The 13,775-nt window shown below is 40.9% G+C and overlaps 2 protein-coding genes across 7 annotated transcripts in view; both read right to left on the reverse strand.

The window, feature by feature from the left end:
• Positions 1-537: 537 nt before the first annotated feature.
• LOC128886405 (secretin receptor-like) lies at positions 538-9,288 on the reverse strand. Its single transcript, XM_054141278.1, has 10 exons — positions 8,898-9,288; positions 7,860-8,179; positions 7,087-7,181; positions 6,731-6,896; positions 6,493-6,649; positions 5,466-5,596; positions 5,132-5,223; positions 4,923-5,061; positions 2,010-4,830; positions 538-709 (listed from the first exon to the last, which is right to left on the reverse strand). The coding sequence occupies exons 1-9, from the start codon at positions 8,998-9,000 to the stop codon at positions 4,603-4,605; spliced, it is 1,431 nt and encodes a 476-aa protein (XP_053997253.1). The 5' UTR covers positions 9,001-9,288; the 3' UTR covers positions 538-709; positions 2,010-4,602.
• A 2,347-nt stretch (positions 9,289-11,635) lies between these two features.
• Positions 11,636-13,775, reverse strand: part of LOC128886387 (probable beta-hexosaminidase fdl) — a 30,209-nt gene continuing 28,069 nt past the window's right edge. For all 6 annotated transcript variants that reach the window (XM_054141230.1, XM_054141227.1, XM_054141232.1 and 3 more), the window contains one exon: positions 11,636-13,621. In XM_054141230.1, coding sequence (XP_053997205.1) covers positions 13,474-13,621 — 148 coding nt within the window. In that variant the 3' untranslated portion in view covers positions 11,636-13,473. The remainder of the gene's footprint in view (positions 13,622-13,775) is intronic.

A 13,775-nucleotide genomic window follows, 5' to 3' on the forward strand; every position in this document is an offset into this window, starting at 1 on the left:
AGCCTATTTGTAGGCTGTTTAATCGCAGTATTTAGCTATTCGAATTTATTTACTGTGTCGATGGCTGTCTACTTACAGTGTTGAATTAAAGACTGTTTCTAAATATCCCGGTAGATAAAGTGTTAAGAACAATGAGTATTAGTGACGAAACAGTTAAAGGCTATCAGGGCGAGCAACCACACCATGACAAGACATCTGCACCGCTCAGTGACACTTTAGCATAATCAAATTGCGAGGCAGGGAGTCCAGAATCGGATCGGACGATTCCATTGAGATAATAAAATAATCCAATGTCGCGTACAAGCAATTCTATCGTGCCAGAAAACAATTATTCGTTTATATTTCTTGTTGCCACGAATCAACGTTGAAAATTAGGATTTTAATCGAGATCTTACCGTGTAGCATGCGCTGTTCGGTACTTTTGCGTGGCTCTTCTTCGTCTTCGTCTCTCCTCCCTCGAGAGGGTGCCTACACCAGGTGCACCGACTCCGTTGACGACGATCCCGTGTCCACCGTTCGCCATCGAACTCTGTTCTCCTCTATTAAAAAAAAATCGGGGTGAACCTCTAACGCTTCCTGCCTGGGGAAATAGTTGTCTTAGAACTGTGACGATGTCGAGGGGGCCAGCTTCTTATCTTCGCCGTGGATGGAAGCTCGGATAGCAGGAAACGGATGTTGCGAGCGGAACGTCCATTTTCATGCCTCGGTGCTGCAATTCAATTTTGATTCTATTCGCTGGAGATTTCGTTTCGATTAATAAACGAATTTCGAGCGTTTGGGACGCTTACGCGTTTGAAACGAATTCGACTGAAAGGAACAGAGTTACTTCTGAGTCTGTAAGGTCGATTAACTTTTGGCGTAGTATCTCGAATGATTGCCTGGTTATGTGTGCACCCTGCGAGGCACGAAAATATTGCAGTCGACGTGCCTTCTGGCAAAAATCGGCTGAATCCCGATGGGACTCGTGGAAATTCAGGAACGAGGGGTTTTACCCACCAGAAATAATAACCTGGTCAAATATTTGCCACGCATGTTTTCTACACACTCGTGAAACGAAGTTAGGATGAAGGGTTGATTCTCTGGGGTTCTCTTAATTCCTCTGTTTGGTGGCATTTCTTTTATTAATCGTCAATTAAATACGCTTTTCAGGATAGTTACGAATATATACTTGTAATTATTATTGTAATTGGTATGTTTAAAAGGTATAGTTTACAGTGAGTGTGTGAAGGGATACTTGAAGAAGGAATAGTTCTAATCCCCAAGAGGCTCTTAAATTCCAAGCAATTCGACGAAACCCGACGAAAGGTAGCGTTCCATTATTCAAAGGAAAAAAACGTTGCCATTCTGCATAAGACACGACCAATCCCTCTTCAATTATTGACGAAGAACAACCCCAAGTCTCGTTCAATCTGATTCTTATGGTAAATCCGGCAATTCGTATGGACAACTCGCGGTTCCGTTAATATTTCAAGATATTCGTCAGATTCCTGTGTCGCTCGACTCTCAGTGACACGCGTTTGCAACAATATTTGTTTTTTAAATAGGAATAAAAGCAGGAGGAGTTTAAAGTGGTCACAGTATCGTTCTCATGCTGTCAATTTTTAACCTAAGACAATAAAATCCGATCCCTAATCTCACGTCGTCCTCGTCCTTCTGCATCTTTCACGATGTCGTAAAATTTCAAACGTCATCAATATTCTCCATTTTCATCGATTCTGCGTCAAATGGTCGCGGAACGAAGAGAATTTAAAACTTGGTAGAATTCAAAGGGTATAATTCTGGCTTATACCCTTTACATAGTCTTTTTACTTTCATATTTTAATTGTCGTAGATTGAAGTGAAAATGATCGCCAACGTTTTCGACGCAATAAAGTCCGTGGTAATGAATAGAAAAAATAAATTTAGAAGTATCATTCAAGAAAGATTCTCCTCATAGAAGGACGTTAGATTCGACTAGTTTCAACGAAACAGCAACAAAATAAAATAACACTCGAAGAAGGAGTACTCACCTCAAAGTCATTTTGGAACTTTCATCCCCACTTTCAAGAAGCCACCAGGTTCCCCACCACAAAGCATGGTCCTAACAATTTTCAAAAACCGTTCGATATTCACGATGGAGCTTATTTTCCAAATCACCGCGCGTAGTCTTCAGGAACTGCGCGTTATCTTCCAGTGCCACCCCGTTCTCCACGGTCACTTCTCATCCATCGGTCGTCCTACTTCGACAACCCTTAGGTAAATATTATTTCTCTGATAAAGATATCAACGTACGTTAATATTTCTGTTTCTCAATTTCCAATCGACCTGTCCGTCGCGATGGTCTTTACGAAGGATGAGCACTCCACGAAATCAACAGCACCTCTGATAAGATCTCCAGGTTTCCGTGTGGGCAGGCTGCAACCCCCGGAAAGAAACCAGACTATCATCTCCTCGTCCCCATTCCTCAGACCACGCCTCGAGAAGCATCCCTTCGTCGTTCACCCTTCGCTTCTCGTTCGTTTGTCTCTGTTTCACAGCATCCCTGGCGTACTCCAATGGAATCGCTGGAATAGGGGTGCAAGAACGCCCAGAACCGCCCGCCATTCTGTTGGCGGCGCGCACGATGGAACATAGGAAGCGAATTTGCGGATGGGTGGACCATTTTATCGATCATGCGACATCCCTGGGCTCCTGGACGTCGAGTCGACCTCTGTCTACTATCGCGAGCCTCCTTCGCGCGAGAAATTTACGATTGCAATGAATGGATGAGCTTTTATTTTCGTTTTATTGCGAACAAATCAGGCTTTGAGGGTACGCGCCATTCATAGGGGGTGGTTATTCATTTTTTAACTTTGTACTCTCGCTGGGACCACTTGTGGTTCCTGTTTCTTGCAGGGAGGAAAGTATAAATAAAAATAACACTTTGTAGAGAAAACATATAAATGAAGAAGAAACTCTTCAGGGGAGGAGGAAAATCTTGCACGAGAGCTAAGTTAGTATGAAGAGAAGAGAATATTATGTTAGGGGCGCTGGCGCAGATGCTACTCCTTTACCACCTGATCCTCCAAATCCATACTCTGCTATTGTCCTTGTTTATCACGTTTCCATTATCTCCTTTATCCTTTATCTTTTGCGACGCCTTCAGCATGTTTAAGTTACCCTTCGTCTCGAAGGTGTTGTTTTTCTAATCGAAAATACGAGCGCGCGGCATTTCAATCACGCGAATTGTTGGGTACAAATTGCGAGTCGCGAACGCGAAGCAAAGGGTGAAGCAATTGACGTTCCTCGTGTTATGCAATATGCAACGACGGCCACGTGGCCCAGATTACGTCTTTGTTACGAGACCAGGCGAGCCGCACTCTAATCGACTGCTTCCCGATTAATGTTTCTGGTGGTTACAAGTGTCATGAGATAGTTCACGGTTCGTTACTCTGCCCCCGCCTTTTCGACGCCCCATCTCACCCTGTCGCGTGCCACGCGACTTCGTAGAGCTGTGGTCTCGAAAGCAGGGGGTTGGACAGTGGTTTTTATCACCTTGTTCCATAGAAAATGATTGACTTTAAATTTCAAACATTATTCTCTAACCTCAGGAGCTGTCAAAGAGTTTTCGATGACTACATACTTATTTTTAATGCTGATCGTACTATTTCTGGAGGCTTGTTAATTAACCCTCTCCGCTCTGCGCCATCACAAAATGTGCGAACAGGAATCGCATTACATAAAATAGCGTAACTTTGGAAACGTGTCTTTTTTGGTTTTATTAGACTTGATTATAAATTCTTATAACTTTCTTGAAGCGTTGATACATACATTCTTTATGTCTGCAGTGGTGTCACTAATAAAATTTGTTAAACTTACCGAGTGCAAAGGGTTAATAAGAAAATTTTTCAATATGTTTGAATACGTTAATAAAATGGATGGCTCTGAAATAAGATTGAATACATTAATAAAATGGGTGGCTCTATTCCTCCAAAGGTTAAATCATAACAGATGAGACAATAAAAAATACAATTTCTGAAAAAATCAATAAAATAATTTGCAAATTTTCAAATGTACATGCATGACACGTAGTAGATCAATGCGATGGTACGATGGATCGAACACGAGGTAGCAGCACGGACAAGGCCATCTCGTCAGCAACCTAATCAATATTTCAGTGCTGATGGTACATTGAAGCTCCTCGTCACTTTTATCGGTAGGGAAGCCAGTCGAATGCAGAAAGATTATGGTCGAAGGCACGTGGGCACTACGCTATCGGCGGCAATAATAGTTCTACAGCTAACAACAATCAAAGGATTATGTTTCCATGTCAATCACGTTATCAACAAACTATTTTATTTCATGATCTACTTTTATTAGCAAAGAGGGGTATCATATGTCAGGGTCGTCGTGGATTGCGGATTATCATCTCTTTTTTACTAAAAAAAATTCGCAAAACATTTTATAAGCGTAAACCTGCAATTTCTAATGATGAAGTGGTACATAATTATCCATGCATTACATACAAAAGATAGTTTAATACGTAATCGAGTCGCTTACAGATGACTCTAACTCATAATTAGAATAAAACACAGAGGCTGGAGTCTGGTCCAGTTGGGAGGTTGTTCTTCGAACCTTTTCTGACTAATACTCGTTGGATCTTCTATCCACCTGCACCATGAACAAATTCCTCAAGGTCGTGCCAGAGACGGTAGGATGGTCGCATTCGGGGCATCGTCTGCAGTGGTTACCGATTCTTGATCTCGATTCGCCACATGTGAACTTCTTGGACCACCTGGCTCGCCAGGCTCGCTTTATTTCCGTTCTGACTTCCATGTTCAGCAGACAGTAGAGTAAAGCCACGACGGAACCCTGGAAATTGGGAAATGAAAGTCAGTTTTTGAAGGGACAGAAAGTTTTTGATTTCTAGTTCATATTTTGTGGACCGAAGGAAGACGTAATACCTGGAAGGAGGCGAAGAATTGATCGCAGAAAAGCCAGACGAGTTCCACGCGGCGATCTTTGTGGTAGGAGAAGCCTAAGAAGAGAGTATAGTGAGCTCCGAAAAGAGGCACCAGGACTAGGGTGGACTTGGCCCATCTGCTGCATAAAGATGATAAATTCCATTTTCCAGTAGATTAAAAAAAAATTGCAAAAGTGGATGTCCACTTACCTGTACTGCATTTTCTTGCGCTGCAAATGCACCGAGGTCTTGAACTTGACGAACAGTATGCGCACAATGTTGATGAACAGCAGGAAGTTGAACTAACAAGTCATTGATCAATGGTTCGGAATTATTTCATTGGGTTATCGATTGCTGCAATTTTCTGAATCGAAATTAGCCTTGAGAAACTTGGACGTTTCCAAGTTAAGATCGAGGACAGGGCTCATCGAGAGATGGGCAAAATTGTATCGTTTTATCAAGTATTCCTTCTACTCGTTGTTCATAATAGTCGGATAATAATTTTGACCATCTTTTAGAGAATTTTAAGATTCGTAGTACTCACGAAGGTCGATATCATGATGGGTATGCTGATAAGGAGGAACAAAGAGGGATTCTCGTGGGTGGTCCAACAAAGCGTGTCCTCCATCGTTGCACGGATGATTATCCAAGGAACCACCACGAAAACAGGCAATCCTTGAATTTCAAATAAAGAGTAAACCATGAGAAATATTAATGTAGGAGTCTAAACGACAAATAAGCCACGGAGATTCGAACCCACGATCCTCGGATCCACAGTCGACCGCTTTACCTATACGACCAATCCCGTCCCTTTCGTTTCGTGTTCTCCTTAGACTCCTTATAGTTGGGTATGAGAGGCGCGGATACTATTGGGTTGTCCTAAAAGTTTCTTTCGTAATTTGCACTAAATTATTTTGTGTGGCAGTGTTTATATAAATAGACAATCTAATTTCTTAGATGTTGGTGTTGTGACATTAATGGAGCAAAATGAATCGTACACGATTCAATAATGTAACATTAGACAGAAAATATTGTGTATGTATTACTTATTAATAGACTGCGGATCTTTATGCAAAATAAAATCTTCGGGTAACGTGCCTACAAAAATTGAACCTAAATAGGAACTTATTTTATTCTGCAAATATTATAACATGAACTTTACTTTCAATCTTTATTATATTATAGTCTTGCATATATTAGGTGAACCGAAAAATAATGTCGTTCTTGCAATTTTAAATACTTGTTTATCGTTCATCAGCTCATTGATTTTTATCGATCTGGCATTGGCAATTTGCACACTAGATGGTAAAAGGCTATTGATAACGGGAGCGATTATACAATTAATAATGAAAAATAGAAATTTATAAAAAATTTCTTTGAATTTAATGTAAAAGAAACGACATTACTTTCCAGTCCACCTAATAGCTTGCATTTTGTAGTTTCTTGCACATTCAAATTTCCTATAAATGCATAAAGATCCGCAGTCTACTTATTAATAAAACGAAAGAAACTTTTGGGACAACCTAATACATAAAAACTACCCTCTTACAAGGATAAAATCTGAATCTCACCCCAGCCCATCAGGATGTACAAGTTGATCGCTGCACTGTCTGCGGAAAATGCCAGGACAACGAGATTGTGCAGGTATAAGCCCTCCATCAGGATCCAGGAATAATTAGCGACGATGCAATACTGCCACGCACTTGTGATGGTCTTGCACACCAACGTCTGAAACTGATCGTTTCAGTGTCGCGTCATTTTCAAACGATTTCTCCTCCGTTTCTTTCAAGGATTTTCTGGCATGCCTACGCTTCGTTCTTTGATGAACGCGTCCTTCCCGTCGACGTAGACGACGTCCACGGCGAACCTCACCCCGTCGACAAAGATCCAGTCTCTGATCAGCGCCATGAACGCTCTCATTATAAACGAGGAGAACAGATGCATGTGCAGTCTGTTTCTTGGGTTTCTCAGCTTCCTATAATCGCGACATTATAGTGGACATTATATGGAAAAAATTTGTAAAAATAAAAATGCGTTAAGTAAAATATTTTCAATTCTGTCCTCAAAGGATTAATCTACTTTCCGAGATATAAAAATGGGAACGAGTATGAAGGTTTTATTTTTAATACAGACAAGTTTTTACACGATTGCAAAACTATAACTACCTCAGTAGAGAAAATACGACCATCGCGACGACCAGCATGACGAAGGATGTAGTGTATCCGATCTGCGACACGATTCTAACGATAGGCAGCCATTTCTGTAAAAGTGAAGGCCGTTTTCATACGGGCATTCAAAAAGAACCTTAATTTATCTCTCTTAAGCTGGCAGGACCAAATCAACAGAATCATATTGGATTTAGTGGAATATTTAGTACTTATTTTGTATTAATTTGTACCACCAACAATAATTTTGTACCTCGTGCCGTTTTCGAAAAAATCGTGGCGCTGCTAGCTTTATTAAGCTAGCAGGACCACACGTCAAAATTAATAAAAATGAAAAAATTAAAGTAGATACATTTAGTGCTGAATTTGTACTAATTTGTACCATCAAAAGAAATTTTGTACCTGTTACCGTTTACGAAAAAATCGTGGCGCTGCTAGCTTAATATTAATATTACGATTTTTTTGAAAACGATAACAGGTACAAAATTTCTTTTAGTGGTACAAATTAGTACAAATTCAGTACTAGATGTATCCGCTTTGATTTTTTTATTTATATTAATTTGTAACATTTTCAGTCACTAGCTTAATATTAAGCTAGCAGTGCCCCGATTTTTTCGAATACGGTACGAGGTAGACTTCTTTTGGTGGCACAAATTAGTATAAAATAAGTACTAAATATGCTACTAAGTCCCATATGATTCTGCTCATTTGGTCCTGCCACCTTAAGAGAGGTCCTTAATTTCTCCTAACACCTGAATATTAGTTATCCTTACGTCTAACAAGAACTCGAACCTCCCGTAGTCTCGAGAATTGGTCATTTTGGTTCCCAAATCGCAGAGGCTGTAGTTACTCCACGGGATCTCCATCGAATTTTTGTACCATTGGCCGTTCGCCATGCAAACCTTGGTGGCTATCGCGACACCTCGGTTATTCGACTCCAAGGTGGTCCTAGAGGACTCCATTACAGGAGGGCATGGCAGAACAGCCATCGACAAGGATTTCGTATATGGCCAGCAAAGCAGTCCATCGAAGTAAGGTGGACAGTGGCAAAATTGTATCCCAAGGCTACCATTTTCCATCGTAGCGTTGTGATCTGTTCGAAATTTATAAATTGTCTGTGTTGTAAAGTATTGAATTTTTCCAGGAAAGATCTGTACTATTATAATCCTTTGCACTCGAGAGGTGACTCTCAGTAACCATTAGGTTTCACGCACCAAATTTATCAGCAATAATGTTTCTTTAGGTTTAATTTCTTTGGAACTCGAAATGTCAATAAAATGATTGTCGGTGAGATAAAGGTAGTCTGATTCTCAAATCTCGATAGCTTAGCATTCGTGGCAATAGAATGCTAAGAAAGCATCTCGAGTTGCTGGTAGATACTAAAAAAAAAGACCTCGAGTGCAAAGAGATAATAGAGAAAAATGTTTGGAACCTTTCGCTTATACGAATGAACCCCCAAATACTCTTTGCTCAGAAAGAGATACACACTATCAAGCGTTAGCTATTTTATCTACACAGGCTTGAAAATTGTATCTAGATAAGAGTTTTGTTCGTTTCCGATGTAAAATACTGAATGTTTTTAGGAAAGATTCTAAAAAATTCAGAGGCTAGAAAAAAGAGTGAATTGAAACGTAAATAATAAAGAAAAATATCTGAAACCCTTCACTTGAAATAAACTCTCAAATAATGTCCTCGTGATTCTTTGCTACGAAAAAGGCATTCGCCATCGTGTGTTCGCTATTTTATGTACACAGATATGAAGACAGTATCTAGATAAGAGTTCTGTTTGGTTCTGACAGCAATGCACTCACACTCTGCCAGCAGTCGATCGCATTGCTCCTTCTGCTCCAAGAAGAAGCGGTCCATCGACGCGACGTCGGCCTCGGTTTCCGGTTCGATTTCCGTCGCTGTCATCGCGATCCTCGCGAGTTTCCTTTTACAAAGCGAGAAACACCTCAACGTGTCCCGTGGAGACGTCGATAGAAAGCGAAATAATCTCTCAGTGAACCATATTCGGCAACTTTAAACGCGGTAGAAACTCGACGCAGAGACGTTCTAAGCATTCCTGTTTAAGTCCGCGCGACGCGAGCCTTCCGATATCTGGGATTAAAGTGAGGCGACTGGTGAACGCTGATGGCAACGACGAAGTTGTTTACAAAATCGTGCCTCGCCCTCCGTTTTCCTCTTATTATAGTCACCTGGGGAAGGACGGGCTGACCACGAACTGGAAAGAGTCCGCCATGCGTCAGCCAAGGGGATTAACTGTAGCGACGAGCACTCCAAGCTGTGGCTCGACCATTTTCGAAACGTTTCAGAATAGAAGAATTCGGTTCATGTATAGAAAGACTCGCGGGAATAGAAAATACAGGCTAAAACGCTATGGAATCCCGTAACGTGAGCGTTTATATATTTCAAACAAGCGATCTAGAGATAATAAAAGGCTATAGATGCGGAATCGGATGGAAGTTATTTTGGGAACTACTTTGAGAAGCTTTGTGTAAAGATAAGCAGATACACGGGTGCTACAACGAAAAACAAATAAATCTCTGGAGAAAAATACAGAATTATACACTTTACCGAGGAGCAGGGTGGTTATAGATCATGGAACAGAGATCAATTAGTTGATGTGTTTACGTCAACTCTTTTTCATTATTTGTATGCGTCTTTGGGGGCAATTTTGTCAATAACGACAATAATAATGGCGTCTTGTACCTACGTCATAATATGACAAAAAATATCATACGTGATACCATTGAATTTTTCTTATTTTTGTATTGCAACATCTAATGAAACGAACGAAGCCAACATTTGAATTCTATGTACAGGTTGTGTATACGAAATAACATAATTGTTGCAACTTTAAGTTATTAGAAACATAACGCTCGATCAGATGCATTGGGATAGGATAATGAAATTACTTATTACCCAATGTAACACAGTGCAGAAGACAAATATATTATAATAATGTAATCGATTGCCCGCCATGTGCGCCATCCATCAAAAGCTTGATGGCCGATGTATACTCTCGAGTGTATTCACGGTTAATATTGATGGAGCTCGCTATAATATTGCACTCGGTATAAGGTACTGGACAAATCTATTAAGATTGATTTTCTGTAGACAAAAATAAATTGAGCACCGATTTTAAATCAAGTACGAACTAAGTAAGAATGGTAAAAATTAGAAGAAAATTAGTTTCAAGAATTAATAGTAATACATACCTCGGGATAAGTTCTCGTGAAAATAAATCTGGAAACAAGGTGTGACTCGATTGGGAGAGGGGAGATGTTCGAGGGCATCGAAGAACGCTATTTGTATTCAAAATTCGTTTTATGTTAAACTTACACCAACCACGCTATACAACAGATTGTTCCTCGTGGATCGATTCGAGAAATCATCCGCGCGCAGTCGAAGTCGACGCGTTTCTCGGCAGTAATTCTCGTAATTGTATCGGTTCACCATTCAAAATCTCGCACATCTCTATACGCGGTCAAACGTTGGCCAAGCCGCAACGAAACGCATCGGATGATTTTGCGGATCCAATGGGTCGAGCTTAAAAATCACTTCTTTTTTTTACAGCCATCGATGTCGGTAAGTGTCAGTAAGTACAGGACGATTCGTCGTTTCTCTCGCAATCTACGCTCCCGTTCAATTATTTAGCTACGTGTTTTCTTTCGTTTCTGGGCGCCATCGCTCCCTACATAAAAGTGAGTCGCGTATTTACAAATCTCCTCGGCTTTTGTCGCGATAGGCCGTATGGTATTTTGTGTAGCAAAGGGAAAACTCCATTCCAATTATAAGAAAAACGTTTCCCTCCCTTGACACCAGAGTTGGGCAGTGATTACTTTGTGATTACTGTTCCAATAATCACCCACAGTTAGATTAATCGATAATCGTAAAGTATACGTACAGTCTGCAATCATAAATCGGTAAACTGATCGATCATTAATCACGTTCACCGATTGATATTCTGAGATTTTCAAAACGATAAAGGAAACAGTCTCACAAAACTGTTTCTTTTTCTCTTTTTACTGTTTCGAAGATTTCAAATTCCCTCTGACACGTTATCTACGATACGACAGAAGAACTAACATCGTTACAATTTTTATTGTTCAACGTTCACTGATTACTCGGTAATCATAATCATGCATTTTGCCCAACGCTGCTCGAAACCTGCATGTAAAGGACACCAAGCGCGATTCCAAATGGACGATCGACGCTGGATTTAACCGATCCGCGACAACGCCTCTCGAAATTTGTCCTATAAATGCTCTAACAGTGTCTCCTGTCAACTACGAGTAGAAATGAGAGCGAAAATGACGCGTAAAGTAGAGAAGGTAGGAATGCGAGGGTAGGGTGGTAATACGAGACATCAAGGTTCTGATTAATGGCCACTACTGACAGCTGCAGGCACACTTCGAAGCTCGTGTTACAATACTTGCGGTATATCTTCACATTAGAAATATTATAACGTTTTGTAACAAATGAACGTACAACGTTTTTATTCTTATTTCGTATGCCAAATGTGGGATTAGTAAAAACCTTGGCAAATTTTGATAGTGTTACCCGCATGTCGATAAAACTTTTTACAATCATGTATCGCTTTAAAATGAATTTATGTGTACGCAACGTATATCAAATAAAGTTCTCTGTAGTTTCCAATCCACGCCTATTTTGTACCTCTCTAGGTGCAAAAAGCAAAGTGAGAATCTCATATTCCTATCTTCTCTGTTCTTAAAATCCTTTCATAAAACTCCCGCACCCGTTGGTAATGTACATCATGTTTCCTCAATGGCGAATCTTGCTTCAGCAATGGATTCAATATTGGCAAACAATAAGAAATAGTAGCCATTCGTGCGACTTGTTCGAATGATTGTTGAAACAAATCTCGCCAATATCGAAACACCTGTATTGTTTTAATGAACATGAGTGACCAATGAATCATCGATTCGCTAGCGTAAATTGCCTAATGCAAACGACATCGCTCTTCTCCGAATCTTTAATGAATTCTACGTAGAATCTAGACTTGGCAGTTTAAACAAAGAAGCTTGCGCGAATGGCTCCATTTTCTATTTTCGGTGTCGTCCGACGAGATGGTATGCTTGTTCTCTGACGAGACGAATACCAAAGGAATCGAGGTGAAGAATTATGCTCTTTTGTTAAATGTCTTCGCAGTTTAGGGTTTGTACAGGGTGTCTCACGTGACGTCACCGCTCTGAGCATCTTTATTTATACTTTATTAGACTGGTATCTGTGGGATGAGTTCATTCGTTAAATGATTTTCCTATTATTGTGAATTGTAGAGTTCAAGCAAGTTTATTAACAGGAATTAGGATTGAGTTTATTCTCGTGCTTGAAGGCTCAGTGGTATTGCGAGGCTTGGAATATGAAGGCATTGTTATTTGTGGGGATTGTTTTAAATGAAATTTGGGTTAAAAAGATATTCAAAGAGGTGTCGTTAGCCGAGGCACCTGCTATATGGACGCTGTCCAATTTTTGTCCTAAATACCGAACCTGTGAGGGACGATGATACTCTCGGTATCCGAGACACTTAGGAACGGGCACGATGTTTACGCTTGAATCGTGCAACAACAACGATGCAGCATCACGCGCCACGAGTAGATTACAATTGGAAAGGCACTTCGAACGAAAAGTATGGCATCGAGCTACAACAGAGCGTTTACGCGAGACCCGCGCTCGTGAATTCTCGAAATTGACGTTAATTTACCATAGTGTTTTATGTCATGTATCCCATACGATCAGGAGTATCGAGTAGTCCGCGCCCTTTTCCATGAAAACAAGAAAGATGACTGTATTGTGCCTGTGATTCTTTGGCAAACCAGAGAAACGCTCGAAAAGTTCCTTCCCTTCTCTCTTCGTTAAGTAAATCTCCACTAAACTACATCTCCTTTCTAACCCAACCCTTCGTGCCACGCACTCAACGCGAGTTCTCAAGGAATTTAGTCTATCGACTGTTGATCGGTGCTCTATCGTGTCGCCTAGACACGTTCTCAGGAGTATTATTTATTTCTCCACGTCTCTAGGTCGTCTTACGTTTCCCACGTAATCAACGTTGGATCGACGTTGCACCATTGACAGCCCTACCGGTACACGAACGATTACTTGTTATTCGAAATTACAGAAACGTTATCGGGGAACTACCGATATTCGGTGGCTCGGTAACATCGCGCTCGTCACGATCGCGACACGCGACGAGCTTCTGCCATCATGGATGTTACAGAGTGGCACGGAGACGGTATCCAATCGCGCCAGGTGATCCGAAGATGGCGAACGGAATCGCTTCTTGCAACGTTTCCCTTCCAAGAGACCATCGCAACTACGATTCGAATTGAACGATTCAGCGATCAGTTTCGAGCTAACGAATGGTCAGAGACATTTCCCGGGATTCTGAGAACACCACTGGGGCCACATAGCCTCCGTCTTCAATCCCCGACTCGCGAGAAGCTCCATGTGAGCGGCTAGCCTAGTGTACACGTTTTCGTCCGTGGAGTAGCCGTTGGTTGGCATGTCGCTCCTGGAACAAAAGATCAAGACAGGTGGAGGTTAAATAAACAAGTTGTAGAAATACGTATATTGTATTGCAAGAGGATCATGTTATGTCAAATCGGATACTTTTTGGAGTCATGATTGAAATTTCAGACCTGTTCTATATACTACAACCGCCAAAG

This window comes from Hylaeus anthracinus, unplaced genomic scaffold (genome assembly GCF_026225885.1).
Source record: "Hylaeus anthracinus isolate JK02 unplaced genomic scaffold, UHH_iyHylAnth1.0_haploid 11982, whole genome shotgun sequence".
In the NCBI taxonomy this organism is placed as follows: Eukaryota; Metazoa; Arthropoda; class Insecta; order Hymenoptera; family Colletidae; genus Hylaeus; species Hylaeus anthracinus.

Bases quoted from the DNA above. Each gene is read 5' to 3' on its own strand.
- LOC128886405 (XM_054141278.1), bottom strand. From the start codon at position 9,000: ATGACAGCGACGGAAATCGAACCGGAAACCGAGGCCGACGTCGCGTCG. The intron at 5,224-5,465 runs GTGAGTACTACG...ATGACTTGTTAG, and splicing joins CCATCATGATATCGACCTTC to TTCAACTTCCTGCTGTTCAT. The intron at 5,062-5,131 runs GTAAGTGGACAT...ATCTTTATGCAG, and splicing joins CGCAAGAAAATGCAGTACAG to CAGATGGGCCAAGTCCACCC.